Source organism: Linepithema humile, chromosome 1 (genome assembly GCF_040581485.1).
Source record: "Linepithema humile isolate Giens D197 chromosome 1, Lhum_UNIL_v1.0, whole genome shotgun sequence".
NCBI classification, from domain to species: Eukaryota; Metazoa; Arthropoda; class Insecta; order Hymenoptera; family Formicidae; genus Linepithema; species Linepithema humile.
The window spans coordinates 24,936,897-24,955,428 of record NC_090128.1 but is presented as its reverse complement, the minus strand read 5'-3'; the positions used below and the strand labels follow the sequence as shown (position 1 = coordinate 24,955,428).

The window sequence follows — 18,532 nt, the reverse complement described above, 5'->3', positions numbered from 1 at the left end:
TTATATATATATAAATTTTTGTTATAGATATTTTTTTTATTTGTTTATGTAATTCTTCGATAATTAATCAAAGGAGTTTGAAATTAAATATTAGGAGTTTTAACTTTATTAATATTAATTATAATGTTTTATTTTTTACCATGAATAAAATCTTTGATAAATATTATAAGATTGCACTCTTTAAATAAAATATTTTTTAAATTTTTATTAATTATTTTATTTTACTAACATTATTAGGATCGCAATCCATTCCATAATATCCATTTTCTTACATATTTTTAAGACAAGTTTTTTTAAGACAAGTATTTTTAAGACAGAGAGTCTTATCTTTAATACATTTTATTTACTCATCTATATCTCTTACTATATCTCATCATTTTTCATTATCAAATACTGACATAATAATATTTATTGTTTACATTAATTTTTTATCACCAATACATTTAGATAACAATTTTACTAATAATAGTTAATATCGAAGAATATATTTTAAAAACAATGTGGAAATAATAATTTTCTATTAGCTCTTATTTAATTTATTGAATGTCTGTCTTAACACAATTTTTTATTATTATTATTATTACCATATAATTTAAAAAGACTAAGTAATTTTTTAATATAAATTTATGAATTTATTATAAAACATATCCACAGTAATAATTTCGTTTCAAAATAATTAAAGTCCAAAAAACATTAACATATTAAACTATTCAAATACCTCAATAAATATTCATCTTATACCTTCAAAAAATAGTTATTTCATATTCCACCATAACAATTAATGCTAATCTTCTAAAATATATTCAAAATTAAAAGCTGAAACAAATTCTGCCAAATAAATTCTAATTTAAAACATCAAAAATATGTACTATTAATAATATCAATACTATATATAAATACTAAATATCTATCAGAAAGAAAGAAAAGGAATCAAAATAAGGATATATTGGATACAGATCAGAGGTTCCGAAATAATAATACAAATACCCAGCTTGGCAAAAAAATGATTTTTAAAGAAATTGCGCTACTTAGAATATAATCAGAAGAAATAAAAAACTTAATAAATTTTTTTTGCGAAGCCGGGCATTAGTCTCATGTAAAGTTTGTGGACAAAATGTTTATTTAGTTTACAGTAACATTAACATGTTTTCATTTATGCTGTAATATGAAAATTTATATTATTTGGAAAGAACATTTTTTTTAAACAAGAAGGCCATTGTTTTACATGTATGTACACATATTTATTTATATTGAGCAGAATTAAACTTTTGAACGTAGAACTTATTTTCAAAAAATGTTTGAAAGGATAAAAATGATGTTTTAATATAAAAAAGAAATTTTATTTATTTTTACTTATATTGCCGTTAATGAGCATGACGTAAAGACCGCAATCACAGTTGAAATAATTGCATAAATCTTAGACTAACAGGTCTTATCACGGGGAAATCTACGATGTAGGTTTCCTTCTTTTAACTGAAAGTATCAGTTATATTTTTGACGTCTTTTCTTCTATATTTATGTCTCAGGACGTCTGTTTTATTGCGAGTGATTTATAAAAATCACAATCTTACTTGATTAGATTTTGGTATTCTGTGTATATCTGTGTGTATGATACGCATGTGTACCTTATTTTTTAATTGTAGAATACCAAGTGGCAATATATTATTTGCTTACTTAATAAACATATTACAGAATTAAGATACTTCCTAAAATCATTATTGCATTTTGCATCTTATTTCGTATCATTGGTAACAAGAAAATACATGATTTTACAATTTCGTAGCATGACCATATTAAGACTCATTATTAATTCCGTGATAAGACCTGCTAGTCTACGATTTATGCAATTATTTCAACTGTGAATGCGATCTTCTACATGAAATTGAAAAAATCATGTTTCTTTTTCTTATTACTAAAAAGTCATACTCGCTGCAAAGTAACAATTTGCTAACATTTACAACAATCGAGAAATTATGAATATTATGATGCAATATAGCAAAAGTATTTCCATAATAAAGAAACGATAAGATGCAACGGAACAATAATAAATTAAAGGAAGTATATATCCTTAATATTGTTATACAATTAATACGTAAAAAATGTTTAAATTTCTTATTTATAAAAAATTTTCTGCGTTCTACATTGTACTGCTTTGTATTGCTTACCTTTGTTCGCTAATATATTGCTACCTTTTATTTCAACTTTTAACTTTTTATATTGCACTCAATTATTATTTCTTTTATTTTTCCGTTATACATATGTTTTTTTTTACTCATATTCTCTTTGTATTTTCTTGAAGAATGGTGCTCAAAATTAACTTCTTTCTGGCTTTCATGCTACAATCATGTTTTCATTTCTTATTTGTTCAATAAATTATTCATTTTTCTGGGATTTTTTTTTATATTCCCTCTTTTTGTAGCACGATTGTTATATCTCGTGCGTGAGTACAATTTAACTTTGATCATGTATTTCAACGCTTGCAGCCGATGATTGTAGCATGCATTATTTTTATCTAGCCATTCAGAATATTTTTTATTTGTTGCATTTATACATGCATTTGTTATTTTATCTAAAATTTGTTTAGACGCCCAATAATGTTGCCATATATGATTGAATGTCATTAATTGTATTTGAACTATTTTTATAAACAAATCTGTCGGTCGTACTAATTTCGTTACTCTAGGAGCATTTTCGTCTGCGTTTGGATATTCTCGAAATTCTATATACATTTCATTTTCCGTAGCATTATCCATTGGCGTTTTCATCATACAATTACGGCAATTGTCGCACTTGGTTTTTGCAAAATTTCGTCGTGCTATATATCCAGCAAAAAATGTAATAGCATTTTCATCATATATATTAAGTGTATCATCTTCTTCTCCATCTTCCATATTATCATATTCTTCAAAAATTTGTATATCCTCCATAAATGATTCGTCTTCGGAATTAACATCACATTGCACAACGGTATGACTTGCGTTTAATGAATTTTCTAATTTTTTAACTAGATGAGTCGGTGAATTAATTAGTAATTCAGCTTCTGGGCATTGAACATTGCCTTTATCGCTTATTGTGGGGATGTATCCCGTAGATATTATATGTCTCAAAGAGAGTCGAACCATTCTTGCTGTAGGATTGGGATTAAATCCTCCACGTTGTCTTAATTTAGAGAATAAATGTTCGACTGAGTCTTGATTACATAATCCTGTAGCTAGTTCAAATTCTTCATAGCGTCTTGTAATTTCTTTGTATAATCCAAGAATAGCTTGTACAGTTAAATTGAAGCCTTTCAAACAAGGAATTGTCGATAATCTGTCTGGCGATATAGACCATCTTGAGCACCATTCGACAAAATCTGTTAATAACATTTCTATATCAGGATTTTTGGAGGACAATGGTCGTTTTCCACCATATATGATTTTAAGACTGTAAGAATTGCAAGCATCTATAACTTTATTCAGATTTTCTGTAAAATCAGCCGTTGCATCCCATGTATTTGTTTGTAACAGTTTTCCATGTCCAGCAGTTCTTATTGCGGCTGCAAACGTATAACTGAATAATTGGAAAGCTCTTTTGACATTCATCGTTTCGAAAGTATTGGGATGAATATGTGCTTCCGTAATATGAGATAATAAATTAGAACCTCCTTTAGTAGCGTCATCAATAGACCATGTCAATTCAAAATCGGAAAATGATGCGATTATTTTTCCATCGCGATACAGATGTTTGTGTTTTCTCAGCAAACTCGCCAATCTTTTCACTAAATGTGGAAAATCAAACGATGCATAATATTTCTTTCCATTATGTATAAAAAATGGTTTATCCGAATGCACGCCAAGTTTTACATAAGCACTCTGGTTACTTGAGCCTTGATCGCATGTTACGAATTGCACATCAGCGCCCGTTTTACTCAATCTATCTAAACATTCTTTTAATAAAAATATAATTTCTTCGGCTTTCATACCTGTGCCAGCAAGGAAATATGCTAATGGTTGACGCCATGAATGACGCGCGTTAATGCTGTCCAAACAAAATACAAATACGTGTTTTGCAATCTCATTTTTTTTTCCTAGAGGTCCTAAATCAACAAGCCCTTCTATTTCATCCAATTTTAGTGAATATTCTTCATATGACTTAATCGTCATTTCGTCCCATTTCAAAGCGCATAATCTTTCTTCCACAGGTAGTTTGGAAATTTTCTCTTGTAATTTACGAAATATAAATTCGCAAAATCCTGGCATCATATTATATTCTTCGTGCCATCTTTGAATTGTTCGTTCACCAGGAAAATTGCAACCTGCCTTTCGTAAACCACGCAGTGCAGAAGCTGAATAATAATAAAGTTGCTGTGATATATTTTTTTCCTCTTCCGTATATGATGCATTTGGCGTATGTAATTGCAAATTTATCATTGCCTTCGCAACGGGATGTAATTTATTCTTATCCATCAATTCTTGTATAATCTTTTTATTACTTTTCTTATTAGTATTATTGCGCTTTTTGGGTATTCGTCGAATGTATCTTTGTAAACGGAATTTTAACGTTTTTACCGTTCGACGCAGACGAATATTTTCATTTTTTAAAGAATTAATTATCATTTGTAAGTCATTGTCTTCATTTCTTATTTTTTTATTTGTACTTATTTCTATTCCATTTTCATTCATGTTTTCATTTTCTTTTTCATTAGTTTGCGCTGATCTTTTTTCGCAGATTGGCGGTTCTAACTCTAACCATTCCATAGCATCCTCTTCCGATGTCATTTGAAAATCTAATTGCGGTGACCGATAGGTTCTCAATGGTGGCCATTGAAATAATTGTTTCATCGTTTCATCGTTTCCATCGTTTTCAATATTTTCGAATGTTATTGGCCTTATTGTGTTTTCACATTTTTCTTGTGCTCCCGTTATATTAATTATATTTGCAGAATTTCTTGTTGTGTTAACAGTCATCGCAATAGGCATGCTCTCCATGTCTACATCTTCATTGCTTTCCTTTGGCGAGGCAATATTTCTGAAAGGAAGAGGTACTGAACCGCGTTTTAATACTTTCTTACCTTCCCTTTCTATAAAGGAATCTTCACTGAAGTGATCTGCACACAAACCGGCACGACGGATTGAACTCGCAGACCATTTGTTTAATTTAGTATTTCCTGAAACAGAATCAATGCAAACGATTATTTATAAATCTTTCGAAAGAAAGAAAAAGATAAAATGTTAAGGAGAAAATTTTGCGATGACTGAAAAATTGTCTGGGTTTGTTTGATCTAACATTACTTTTAAAGAGTTATTCTACTTTGATTAGCCTGAAAAGTATTGATTTTTTGAACATACATTACGGAAAAAATAAAATTTCAATTTATTTCAAATTTGACATATTTTTAGAATACATATTAAAATAAATATAATTTCTAAAATAAATTTTTTTAGAAAAACCTCACTTCATACGATTTATGATAACTCATTACAATATCAATATTTTGTTAACAATAAAATGTTATAACATTTTACACATGCGTACTTTAATATGTATTCAAACAATGAGCCAAGTTTTAAATAAATTGCATTTTTATTTTTTCCACAATTTAAGTTTAAAGAAACAATACTTTTCAGGCTGTCAATTCATTTCATTGTAAATTTTAATTTTAATACTTTAATACACAATTTTAATACTTTATACGAATAACATGTGTAATTTGAACAAAAATCACAATTGTAAAACGTATTTGTACGCGTTTCATTAATGATGTTATGTTCAAAAGTATTATAATGCTTGTTTTATTATTCGAAAAATGAATGCACACACATACAAGTCTTGAATAATTTTCAGATACAAAAAAAAAAATTACTTGTTAAGATTACATTACATTATTTTATTTACACAATATTTACATATTATATTTACAAGATGACTTTGTGTGCTCTCTTTCGCAGATTATTATTGGAAATCTCGACTTTAATTGCATCGCAGGTTTCACATAAATTATCAGTTAAAAAGCCTCATACCCGATATCTAATAGACCAAAATTAAAAGAAGCCATAAAAGTTAATCAAAAACATAGATTACTGATAATTTAAAACTCATAATTTAAAAGATGTTTTTTTTAAAATATTTTTTGATTTTGTAACAAATAGATTTGTAACGAAATCACTTGCTTTTACGTGAGAATTTCACGACAAATATAATTTCCATTTTTATTGAAACAGCACTATATAGATATATAAAAAATTACTATATACAGTAAGTATAAGTTAAATTAAAATCAGTGACAGACATCTCGTATAAGGTGACATCGTACTGTCACCTTATAAGCTGATAAAATAGTATTACTGTGTTTCGAATTATAGTCTCCTTTAATTTTTCATGTTTTCATATTTTCCTACAATTATAGCGCGTAACTTTTACAGCGCATTTTATCTTTATAAGATTTTTAAACATGAAAATTTCTCTTACAAATATAATGTTCCAAATAAATGTACACACTATATAAAAATAAATACAAAAAATGTAAGAAACTTACCGCTATTGCATATCCATAGTTTCAGTCTTGCATCCGTGCTCGATGGAAAACGAAATAAATGCGCACCCGTGGAAAATCGATCATTGTGGCAATATCTATACGCGCACTTATCATACACATTTATTTTTTCACGATTCATCGTAGTTTTTATTGTTTTCCGTTAATATATTAATATTTATATTATTACTATATTATATACTTTATTATAATAAAAATTTTTATTCGTGCTTGTAAAAAATATTTTTTATTTAAAAGCAACTTTCCTATCTATGTATAAAGTTTGATTACTAAATATGCAATAAGAATACTAAACTGAAAAATGTGGTAATAATAAACAAGAAAAATAAATAAAAATTAAAATTATTAAAACCACTCTCCAGAAATAAAATAATAAAAATATTTAAACTAATAAAGTGAATTAGCTTAAACTATACGTATTACAAGTACTAATTAAACATAAAATAAAATAAGATTAGAAAAATGAAAAATATGGTAATAAAAACAAAAACGAGAAAAAAAATTAAAGGTTTTTAATACCACTAAAGAAATAAAAAAAAACGTATATTTACTATGCAAATGCATAGAATTATTAATTAGCCGATTATCAATAGTGTAACAATATCATGAATTGATATCAGCTAATTTAATTGAGACAGTGTCTTCGATAATAAAGAATCGAATAAGTTTTTATCACCGAATATTTTATCAGCAATTACACGATTACGTGTAGAATAATTACGCACAGAATCGCAGCGAATCGTACAAGCTGTAGCAAATGCCTCAAATGGAAAGACACTTTCGATTATTGTCATCTATTGCCTCGTAAAATGAGAATGTAAGGAAAAAAAGAGAAGAAAAAACAAAACAAATAGAGACGGACATAAAGGCGCAGAGATGAGCATAGAGATACGCGCATCGATCTAGCCCATGTTGCGATCGATGGGAGGAGCCACTCAAAGAGGGGAAAAGAAGGGGTAGCGACCACGCGACACGGGATCAGTTTAGATTTGGTCAGCGTGAGATGGATACAACAGTAAGTAAAAATATAATTATATAATTATTATTAGAAGTTAATGCGTGATTAATCACACGAAATGTCTGTTCCTCGTTTTAAGATGTTTATGAGTGTGTGATTTTTTTGTGTGTGCATTATTTGTCACACTGGTTAGAAGTATGATGAATGATGTATGATGTATGATATGTGTTCACGTATTAACTTCTAACAATGTTATAAAATTGGCATAGTAAAGTATTTTTTAACAATTTTTCTTTTTCAGCTAGCATCGACAGTACTGACGACGGCGCCGACGATGACAACGACGGCGCCGACGATGACAACGGCGCCGACGACGATAACGACGGCGTCGACATTGACATCGACATCGACAGCACCGATGGCAACGGCGGCGATGGACACGGCATCGACAGCACCGACGGCAACGACGACTTCGGCGGCGCCGATGGACACGGCAACGACGACTTCGGCGGCGCCGATGGACACGGCAACGACGATTTCGGCGGCGCCGATGGACACGGCAACGACGACGTCGGCGGCGACACCGATGGCAACGGCGATGTCGACAAATATTACATTAAATGTAAGTACAAATTTTGTATTACATATTTAACAAATATTTTACTCTTTATGTTGATATGTTTGTCTTATTAATAATTAATATTTCAGATGGAACAATTGGGACAACTAATAGCGGCTGTTACGGCCGCAAGAGGACGAGGAAGAGGAGGAAGAGGAGGAAGAGGAGGAAGAAGAGGAAGAGGAACAAGAGGAGGAAGAGGAAGAGGCCGAGGCAGAGGAAGAGGAGGAGGGAAACAAATAAACTATAATTTTTATACAACTAATTAATTTTGTCATAAAATTATATAATATATATATATATATATAAAATAAAAAGAATATTAAAAAAATTTCAATTTCAATGTACAAATCCTTTAATACACACACACACAGGCCGCTTATCAGCCTATACGAGCGAAACAATCATAAGAGCGAGTGAGATAAAAATAGTAGCGTGCAAAGAAGCTCGAGGATCTGGCTATTCATTGTACGCTGCTATTTCCCTCTCGCTCGCTCCCATCATCGTCTCGCTCGCTCCTGCTATTGTCTCGCTCGCACTCATCATCGTCTCGCTCGCTCCTGCTATCGTCTAAGCTGGCCGGAGAATCGTGAGCGAGACCGCGAGTGAAGAGCGAGCAAGATGACCTATCATCAAAGAAGAGTTCCGAACTCTCTTACAATGGACTTCCCCATCCCTCAAGTCACGAATGTAAACATTTTATAAAGTGAAAAGTAAAACCTTTATTTCGCATTTTATCGGTTTGAAAATAATTTTTATGAATTAATAAGAATTTTGCGATTAAAATGACATCAAACACGACATAAATCAGATAATTTTTAATTATACTTAACAAAAAATTAATTAATAAAAGCATTATTTGATTAAATCTGTGCCTGATTGCTTTAACGTGTGATACTTTTATTCTTATTTACAATTTATTACAAATAAAGCTTTAACATAAAAATAAATAATGAATGTGCATGTGTTTAGATTAAAAATTTATTTTATATACATTATATATACATCAATGTGCACATTACTCTGTATTATCGATCTTTCGTGGACATAGCACGGAACGAAACCAAAAATTGTGCACATGGCTACGTAGTTCCAATGTCCACATTTTAGGTCCACAGGTGGCGTATCGCTTTCGCGGATCACGTAAAACCTGGCCGTGGCGTCTCTCAGGCTTCTCTCTGACTATATACGCTATAATTCTCCATCTAGTAGGAACCAAAATGGCGGATAAGAATACCTACATATCTAGTGCCTTAATAAACCTATCGATCGAACCAATCAGCTGTCGCATCGTTGGTAGTAGTGTGAATTCCGCATTAGCCGATTTTTTTGTCGTGCAAGTTTGTTATAACGTATGCACTATGATTATGTTTATCAGAAAGTGAAATGTAACTCGGAATGTAGGACTTTTTGCATAGTAATGCAGTTTTAATATTAAGCAGTAAGAGTTGAACGGTCAAAATTTAGTCAAAATGACCGATGAAGATACAAATAATAATATTCTATCGTTACGGGAAAGTTTAGTAAGTTATCAACGATCATTGAATTAATGAATTTTGAATTTTCTTGCATAATATTCATGATTGTACTTCGTACGATTACTTCGCATGATTACTCTGCACAATTAAAAATAAATTATGCATACAGCTATGTATATAATAGACAAAGCTGTACGTATTGCTTTAATACAAGTTTATATATTAAAGGTAAAAACAGCGGTGCAATTTTTACAAAATTCCAAAGTATCATCCAGTCCATTGGCACAAAAGCAGGAGTTTCTCAAGAGAAAAGGCCTTACGGATGAAGAAATTAAAACAGCTTTTAAGCTAGCATCTATTGACAGCACAGTGGATCGCAATGTTTTTCAAAATCAGAATCCATATACTGCTATACAGATGTCACAAGGATCTATTTACCCATATTATCAAAGAAACATTTACCACTTGACACTTTTCCAGAAAGTTAAAGAATTCTTTAACGTGACTGCATTAATTGGCGTGACAGTATATTGTGCTTATTTGTTTTATAAGGTATTTTATGAAATGCTAAGTATCATCAAAGAATTTCTGTTAAAGATATATTTCAAAAATTGTTACCATTACAATTTTAAGTTTTCTATAATTGAATTTTTTAATATAGAAAATAGAAATAATTCATAATTTTTTGTGTTTAGATATAATTTTTTATTTTGCAGAAATTTATAGAACCCTTTTTGTTTGGTCGAACAAAGAAACAAAATGTAGAAGATAAGGTAACCGAATTAAACAAAACCGTCCAGAATTCCATGAAAGAAATGAAAGATTCTATTTTGAAAATGGAAAATGATGTGCAAAAGCTGACTGAACATCAAGCAATGGATCCAACTATTCCGCAATTGGTACAGGAACTTAAACAGGATTTATCTAGTCTAAAAGCTTTGCTTTTATCAAGGTATATACTTAATTTCATTTCTTTTTGTGCATACATAGTAATTTCTTGTATTAATACGTTTGTTATCACTGTTTGTATGAAAAACTGTTTGCCAAAGATTTTGCTAACATTTTTAACAGATTTATGTACTGCAATTTTATGCGTTGTGATTGCAGATTTCTCAGTTGTACTATTTTAATACATTAATCGAAAATGTGTGCTGGTCTCATGAAAATTGGTGTATCACATATTCATGTATATGACATGATTTTGTGAACGTGTTAATATATCTCAGATAATAATGCATATAATCAGTAATAGCAATTTATTGCCATACAATGAGATTATTTCATTTAGACATTATTTGCTCTCATATGTGATATTTGCTTATATTAAAATTTTTACAAGAGATCAATCATCACAACCTCACACATTCGTACATGTATAATTTTATCCGAAATTGCTTAAAAAGTTGATACTTGTGCTTGGATGCTCTGGCAATTCTTTAAATAAGAGTTTTACATATAGCTTTACAAAATACAACTTTAAAATATAAATTTGTGCTTTTCTTTATCTTATTTCTATTTTTGACCATCTGCACTTTTGAATAAATTTTTGTTGTAAACAGTTTTCTGATTGGATTATACATACATATCTTTTCAAAAGTCACAAATTTAACACATAAGAAGTTAATTCAAAATTTTTACAAGTCGGCTATCTATACAATTATGTTAATTATCTATTATTATTTCCAATAATATGTTTACAATAGGAAACAGTTTCCTAGTGCTCCAGCATCTATTCCTTCATGGCAATTGGATGCAACAAATGTAAGTCAAGAAAAAGCAACCGAACGAGAAGATGATGCTGGAAGTGGAAGTAGTACTAACAATTCGGATAGTTCTTTGGAAATGATTCGAGAGGACACGCCCAAAGAATAAATTTAGAAACTTTGTCTATTGTAAAATATCCAAAGTCTTCGATATACGATATACTCGACATTATACATTGGAATAACAGAGAATTGTGGTTTTAATATTATAAGATATCAGAGAGATGTTTCATGTTATACATACTGATAGCATTGATCTGCATTTTTAGTGGAATTGATGAGTTTGTAAATATTTTAATATGTGTATAAACCAATGTTGTATTACAGAAGATAACTTTTAAGATTTATAATCCAATCGACCAACAGGTTTATACATTAAATGTGTCATTTTTGTTACTATAACATGAATAAATATACTGAATGAATATAATGGCATATTTTCTTGCAATTTTTAATAAAATATGTTTTTTCAGTAAGTAAAATCTAAATTAGTCAATATAGTTTCTAGAAAACATATTTTATATTTTATACTGCGTCGTATAAGTATTAAAAAAAAATAAATAAAAAATATAGCCAGAAATTATTTAAAACATTTTACAAATGATTAGAAAGAATACCTCCGGTTTTATAATCGTATGACTTATGATGTTTAATGCAGCCTGTATGATACATAGAGTATGTAAAAATTTTTCTTGTTTGTAAAAATCAATTTTATGTGATAATAAATCATAAATATAAAGGTGTAGCAATTCTATAGAACATGAGAATAATAAAATAATTCGCTTAATATTTTTTGTGCATATAAATGTTTGGAGTTAAATCAAAAACAATCATAATGCAAAATATCGCAAAAAATTTCGTAAATCTTCTATCGTTAGTGAAATTTTGTCATATCACACAAAGCGAGAAATCTCGTACTTCCACATTGTTGTACATGTCTCATCTGCATCAACGCAGGCATATAGATGTGATACATAATCTTATTAATAATGAACAAATAGGTCAACATCGCCTTTATTTAGAATACTATATGTATTGCCCATGATTCGTATCTTGAGAAAGTGATTGATTGTTAGAAATTGTAACAGAACATACATAAGTTCCATAATGTACAAAAGATAAACGATATCATCAATTAAAAAGATCTTTATTGGAGTATAAATTATTGATGTTAAATCTTGCACATGGGCATATTTTTCTGTTTCAATGAAGGTCGTATGAATAAATTGATTTTACATTTATATATATAAATGCATGTGTGTATACATGTATATATATACATATGTAGATATTTGATGAAACCCATGATTTATATAACTTATTTATACCGGTCATTCATACAAAAATCAGTCACGCTACATTTCTCAAATACATCCCAAGTAATATGTACAAATTGTATCATATCCGATATTACTGTAATATGATGAAACAAGCGAACAAAGTACACAGGCTTATGTATGTATATGTATGTGTGTGTGGTGAGCATGTATACGCGCGTTCTGCGCGTGTATGTGTGTAAGTTTATTATCTTGCTATTATCTCACTTAAAAGGGAGCTCACAATGTATACAACTCGATTTCTTTTGGGAGTGTAGCTGAATACTATAGTTGCAATCAACTTTATAAATGAGAAAGCGCGTTACTTGAGCATTATACAGAAAAATTTGATCATACATTCGATTTAATATTCATATATTGATTGCATATAATCGTCATAATTGAACATTGTAGTTAAAGTTCTATTTTTTAACTATAAAGTTGCAATAATAAGAGAATGTAGGATTGAAACTCGAATCGTTCTTTATATATTTTTCGCATATTTTTGAGCAATAATTAAAGAAAATAATAATAGTGCGGTATCATATATACACATACCTTATATACATAGTAAATATGTTATAGTTTATAGCAAGAGTATAGTATAATCATATACTGTAATTTTTATAATAAATCTAATAGTTAAATGTTTTATTATAAAATAATACAAATTTAAATATAACATATATACAAGAGAAAAAAGAAAATGTCATAAATTAAATTATAACATTTTCCCCTTTGTATGATTTGCGGTAACATTTCAGTTTTATGAAAACGTTTTCTACGGTAATATAAATTTTTTTTTATTTATATATACTATTATTTTGTTATATTATTTATCTTGTATTATTTATATTTTATTATTTTTATTCTATTATTTGTTATGCACAAGAAATTATTTATTTCAATATATTTAGCAATAAAGACGCATCCTAAAATATCTGGATATGAAGAAAAAATATATAGAACGATTTGTTTCAATTCTACATTATTTTGCTTAAAAATAGCTTATATTCTAAACTCTGCAACACTTGATGCTAATGATCAAAGAATATTTGAACCTTGTGCTTTTACAATCAAATTTCTCTATCATTCTTCATCATTTGGCTTCTACAACATCTATTTAATTGCAATTATTTCACTCGGAGAATGCCAAAAGTATCGGTGACTTATGTTTCATGAGCTCCCTTTGTTAGAATGCGTGTAGTATCAACGCAATCAGCATTACAGATCGTAATTGCATACATGTAATATTCCATTTCGCAAAAGTTTTGACGAAAACAGATGTGTCACTCTTTCCTGGTTTTATATTAATACTTCTTTTTCTTTTTAGATATATAACCAGGACCTGCTGCCTCACTGATACAGTGAGTTACAGCGAAATCTGACGTATGACTTAGTACATCTCTCTATATACATCCTAGGTTAATAATATAGTAACGAAAGTTCTTCATTTCGATTACTTATCTTTTGTCCATGATGTGCCATCAAAAAAATACATAAATAAAAACTTTAAGTAATATCTTACCTAAAATGAAAAATCCTGCCGACTATCGTGGGCTCTTATCTTATTTCTGTACCTTGGTCTTTGGCAAAGGCTTACGTAACAGGAAAAGTAAAGAAATTCGCCTTACGTTTTCGCACACATGGGCTGTACAACATAAAGGATTATCCTAGGATGTTTTGTGCTGACATAATTATTGGCTGAATACCACTCCTCTTGGTATTTACTCGCCGCTGTTCCGTCGAGTATAGAAAAACAAAGACTGAGGAAGAGAGCTCTTTCATTGTCTCTCATTATACGGGCAGCGACCTAATGTTGCTATTATCAATAACAATAATAATCCTAGGCTAGACACATTAACTGAAACTGCTAGCAGTTTCTTCTCTAGAATATCTAGTGCATCGCTCAATCTCGGCTATGCTACCAAGTATGATGCAAGTGTAAATTTCTTGAAAGAACAGATCGTACATCCTGCGTGAAGCGGAGAGCGTCCAAGACTGGAAGTAAGCTTAATAAAGCGGTGTCTCCCGCGTCACTGAACCATGATTTTATAGGTATTGCGTTATCTACGACATAAAGAAAAAGAAACAATGATATACATAGAGCAGCGTGTTATTACTTTTGTGCTTTAATTTTATGCACCATTGATAGCACTGTGTTACGTGCATTTGATTTTAATACAAGGATTATAGATTATATGATTTCGGAGGTAGAATTTAAACCTGTGAAAGCAGTACCTGGATTTACAGGATTTATCAAAAGAGCTTTAAAACAGGCTGAGATTTCTGTCATCACCAATTCGGTGTACAGTAATCCGGAGTTTATTTAAGTGGAGGAATACCGATGTTTGTGCTTTTATTTACGTTTATCCGTATGTTTGTACTCAGTGCTTGCTTATTCAACATCAATATTAAAAGCTGCAAATAGATATGTTCCTTATTCGTTTTATCCCGTTAAATATATTTGTTTCATCAAATACATTATCAAAAGAGAAATATTTTTCTAAGCCACTACAATAAAACCTAAAATGCTCGATAAAACATTGTTAATAAATCACGCAAATATATTATTCATTAATCTACAATACATTCGTTGTATTATTGCAATTCTTCTAAAATCGGACTTGAGATTTATATCGCCCTGATTGAGTATCATTAAATCAAAAAAAGACGAAACACGTATATTGAAAAAGACATTACAATTAAGTTTTATAAATAGTATTAAATATTTGAAGAGAAAAAGAGGTTCATTATGAAGAAAAAGCAAACGTGGCAATATTGGATGGCATCGACCGATCGAAATAAATATGCAGGGCATTAAGTTATCTCTCGTTTATATAATATATAATAAATAAACATCATTATAACATAAAATGTTACACAATAAATACTCTATTATTTCCAAATAAATTTTACGAATGCTCATTTTGTTAATAAGTTATTAATATAGAAATTAATTCAAACTAACTTTTCTCTTGCATATAGCAGTTTCTATAAGCAAGTTCTGATTACAAAAAATAATATTTAATATAAAATATAACAAACACTATATAACACTATAAGAAGTGAATAAAAAATATAATATTTTATAAGAAAATACAAAACTGTCTAAATGTAATTATTTCTTATACATTATTTTCATGTAAAGTGCAATGATGAAATCAATCTTAAGTGCAATGTATTAATTTTTGTTCTCTAATTATGCAATTATTTATCAATATTTATAAAATAATAATAATTGTTCAATATAGAGAAAAAAAGTCTATACATTCATTAAAAAATAAATAAAAAACCTTTTAATGTTTTTAATTTAGTATGTCTTTTTTTAATAGATTTCTGTGTGAGCATCTAAAAGAGACATGGAAAATTATTTGATTAAAATATATATACTTACGTGGATAGGCTCTGTAGGCTCCTGGGCTGTTATCAAGAATAAAGACTGAAGAGAGATCTGAACAGATTGCCGATAAATCCTTGGTATAGGAACCCATTTCTGGTGTACAATGTTGCCTATAATATCTGCGCCTTAAGATACCTCTGTTGTTATCTAGTTTATCCGCAACTGCTGCCCCATATATTTCCATGGATGCAGTGAAGACTACGAGCTCGTACCTAAACGTAACATTGATATAAATATTGAATAACAAGGAATAATTAATGCAATCTTATCTCAGAGCTTGAGAAGTGCAAGGTCTAAGTATGAGATTGCAAAGTATAGTATTTTGAAATGATCTTTTCCTTCTTTAAGGTAACATACTTACCACTGACTTACAATATCCAAGAAAAAATCTACGTGTGGTCTCTTATGGACAAAAAATCTAACAGGATGTCTATCTATCGTCACTTTAAGAACAAAATCTGGAGGTGTACCAGGCCTGACAGTTGGCCTTGCCACTCCATCGTGATGAGAGTGAATTAATGTTTCGTCTAAATCCAATACTAATACTTTTCTTTTAACTATACCTGAAACATTCTTGCATTACACACAAATACTAAACAATATTGATTGCAGTATCTTAAATGTAAAGTTCACTTATCATTGATACCTACTAAGTCTGTGCCTAGATAAAGGTGAAAGCGGGAAGATCTCATATTTGACCGGTTGCATTTGTGAAATCTAAAACAAAGCAATAAATATGCAATTTATATATTGTAGATCTTGTGCGAAAGGTATAAATGTGGTTATCTGCAAAACCAGCAATGGATTGTTTTCGCAATAAAAATTTAAAAAACCCTGATATTTATTCTGACGAGATGGAAAGCAAAAAACAATAATTAATATTTATTATAGCTTGGAACTGTGATCGAAATGACGATATGTGGATAAAAGAGATTAAATAGACAGATATGTATTTATATTGCAATGAGAATATAATACATAATATCGAATTTTAGCATCAAGTAACTACTTACACCTCTAATTGCATCTTGAAAGCAGGCACGAATCACATGAAACAATACATCTTTCCAAAATACCAGTTAGTAGAACAGAGAAGAAAGAACACAGAGAGAACGAAACCTTGACACTTGTTCAGATATAACAAATTTTACCAGAGTCATCGATATGCATACGTAATAAGTCAAAGTCAATGAATAAAAATTGGGAAATATAAAAAAATGCTTCATACAATTTTTATACAAGTTTGATGCATTATTGAATTTATATATCGCATTCGCGAGCATGTTCGCTATAATCCCGCAAATGTTACAGTTGTCACCCGAGCGTTACATCAACAAATGTCAATACATATATCTCATATCGTGATAAAATAAAGGGACAAATCAACAAGCGTTAGAGCGGTCTTGTAATATGACTCGTGCCCGACTCCGAAAGAAAGCGTGAATAGAGGCGCGAAGCACCTACTTACGGCTCTAACCTGCTTCTTGAGTAGAAAGCAGATGCAGGTCCACACACGGGAGGCCATTAAGAGGAAAGCTCTCATCCCCATCTGCAATTGCTTCAGCATCTCTACGGGTCTTCTCACCGGGCCGAAGTCCGGCAACACTTTATCTCCAGTCTCACGTCCCCGCTGTGTGTTCCTTTACCCCGCTCTGTGTATTTTCCACTCCACTCCGCCTCGCGAAACGCAAGTCGCGAGCGCGGTACCTGCTCGCTGTGAGAATCGAGAATCGACGGCAGCCGAAAACCGCAAGGTGAGGGCTTCTTTACTGCCGCGCGTTTATCGTAAACAAACGGTAACACCCCCGCGATTGCGAGACGAGCCGACACGGGTCCGCGAATGCGGCGTTCTCACGCCGGTGCTCGTACGACAGGTCGCGTTCTGCACGTGTTAACGTACCTTACCGTAGTTCTTTCATGTTTTTTGACAAAACCAGACTACGAGCCCTCTTACGCGCACCACGCAGCGGCCGCCATCTTCCGCGCATCGACCCAATTTTTTCGTGCGCTGCACTGTTCTCTCGCGTTGCTTATCATTGTTTTCGAGCTTGAAATCATCGACGGTCTTTTTCGTGAGAGTATTCGAAAACATTCTGAGCCGTGATTATTTCAACGTCGTATCTGAAATTAGTAAATGTTAATTTTTCATTTCAATAATACTTTTGAGATAAAACACATATTTTAGAAAAATTTAAATTCTTCAAGAATTTTAAAAAAGCTTTTGTAAAATTACAAGAAATCATAAAAAGTAAACGGAGTAGTTAAATATTTTATCCTAATACGAATTATATAATAAAAGGATTAGCATCTCGATGAGATATATTTTTCGTAAAACTACATACAGAAAACACAATTGGACATTTTTATTAATTATTTTTTAAGAATTAAATATTTCTTTTTCAATTGGATATTTTTAAACAAATCAACTTGCTAAAATTAGAAATGTGCGGGTGCTTCTAA

The 18,532-nt window shown here is 30.4% G+C and overlaps 3 protein-coding genes across 4 annotated transcripts; 2 read left to right on the top strand and 1 right to left on the bottom strand.

The window, feature by feature from the left end:
• Nucleotides 1–7,060: 7,060 nt before the first annotated feature.
• LOC136997194 (uncharacterized) lies at nt 7,061–9,630 on the top strand. The gene is made up of 3 exons (XM_067347661.1): nt 7,061–7,550; nt 7,795–8,115; nt 8,202–9,630. The coding sequence occupies exons 1-3, from the start codon at nt 7,539–7,541 to the stop codon at nt 8,379–8,381; spliced, it is 513 nt and encodes a 170-aa protein (XP_067203762.1). The 5' UTR covers nt 7,061–7,538; the 3' UTR covers nt 8,382–9,630.
• Pex14 (peroxin 14) lies at nt 9,497–11,783 on the top strand. Its single transcript, XM_012363100.2, has 4 exons — nt 9,497–9,635; nt 9,819–10,142; nt 10,307–10,542; nt 11,294–11,783. Exons 1-4 carry the CDS (start codon nt 9,585–9,587, stop codon nt 11,460–11,462), a joined length of 780 nt encoding a protein of 259 aa, XP_012218523.1. The 5' UTR covers nt 9,497–9,584; the 3' UTR covers nt 11,463–11,783.
• Dd (CTD nuclear envelope phosphatase 1-like protein dullard) lies at nt 10,830–18,136 on the bottom strand. 2 transcript variants are annotated; one of them, XM_012363162.2, is made up of 5 exons: nt 17,541–18,136; nt 16,723–16,789; nt 16,434–16,635; nt 16,067–16,284; nt 10,830–14,739 (listed from the first exon to the last, which is right to left on the bottom strand). In XM_012363162.2, the coding sequence occupies exons 1-5, from the start codon at nt 17,637–17,639 to the stop codon at nt 14,594–14,596; spliced, it is 732 nt and encodes a 243-aa protein (XP_012218585.1). In that variant the 5' UTR covers nt 17,640–18,136; the 3' UTR covers nt 10,830–14,593. The 2 variants fall into 2 exon arrangements, with proteins under 2 accessions (XP_012218585.1, XP_012218586.1); XM_012363163.2 differs by having other exon boundaries at nt 17,550–18,132.
• Nucleotides 18,137–18,532: the final 396 nt, after the last annotated feature.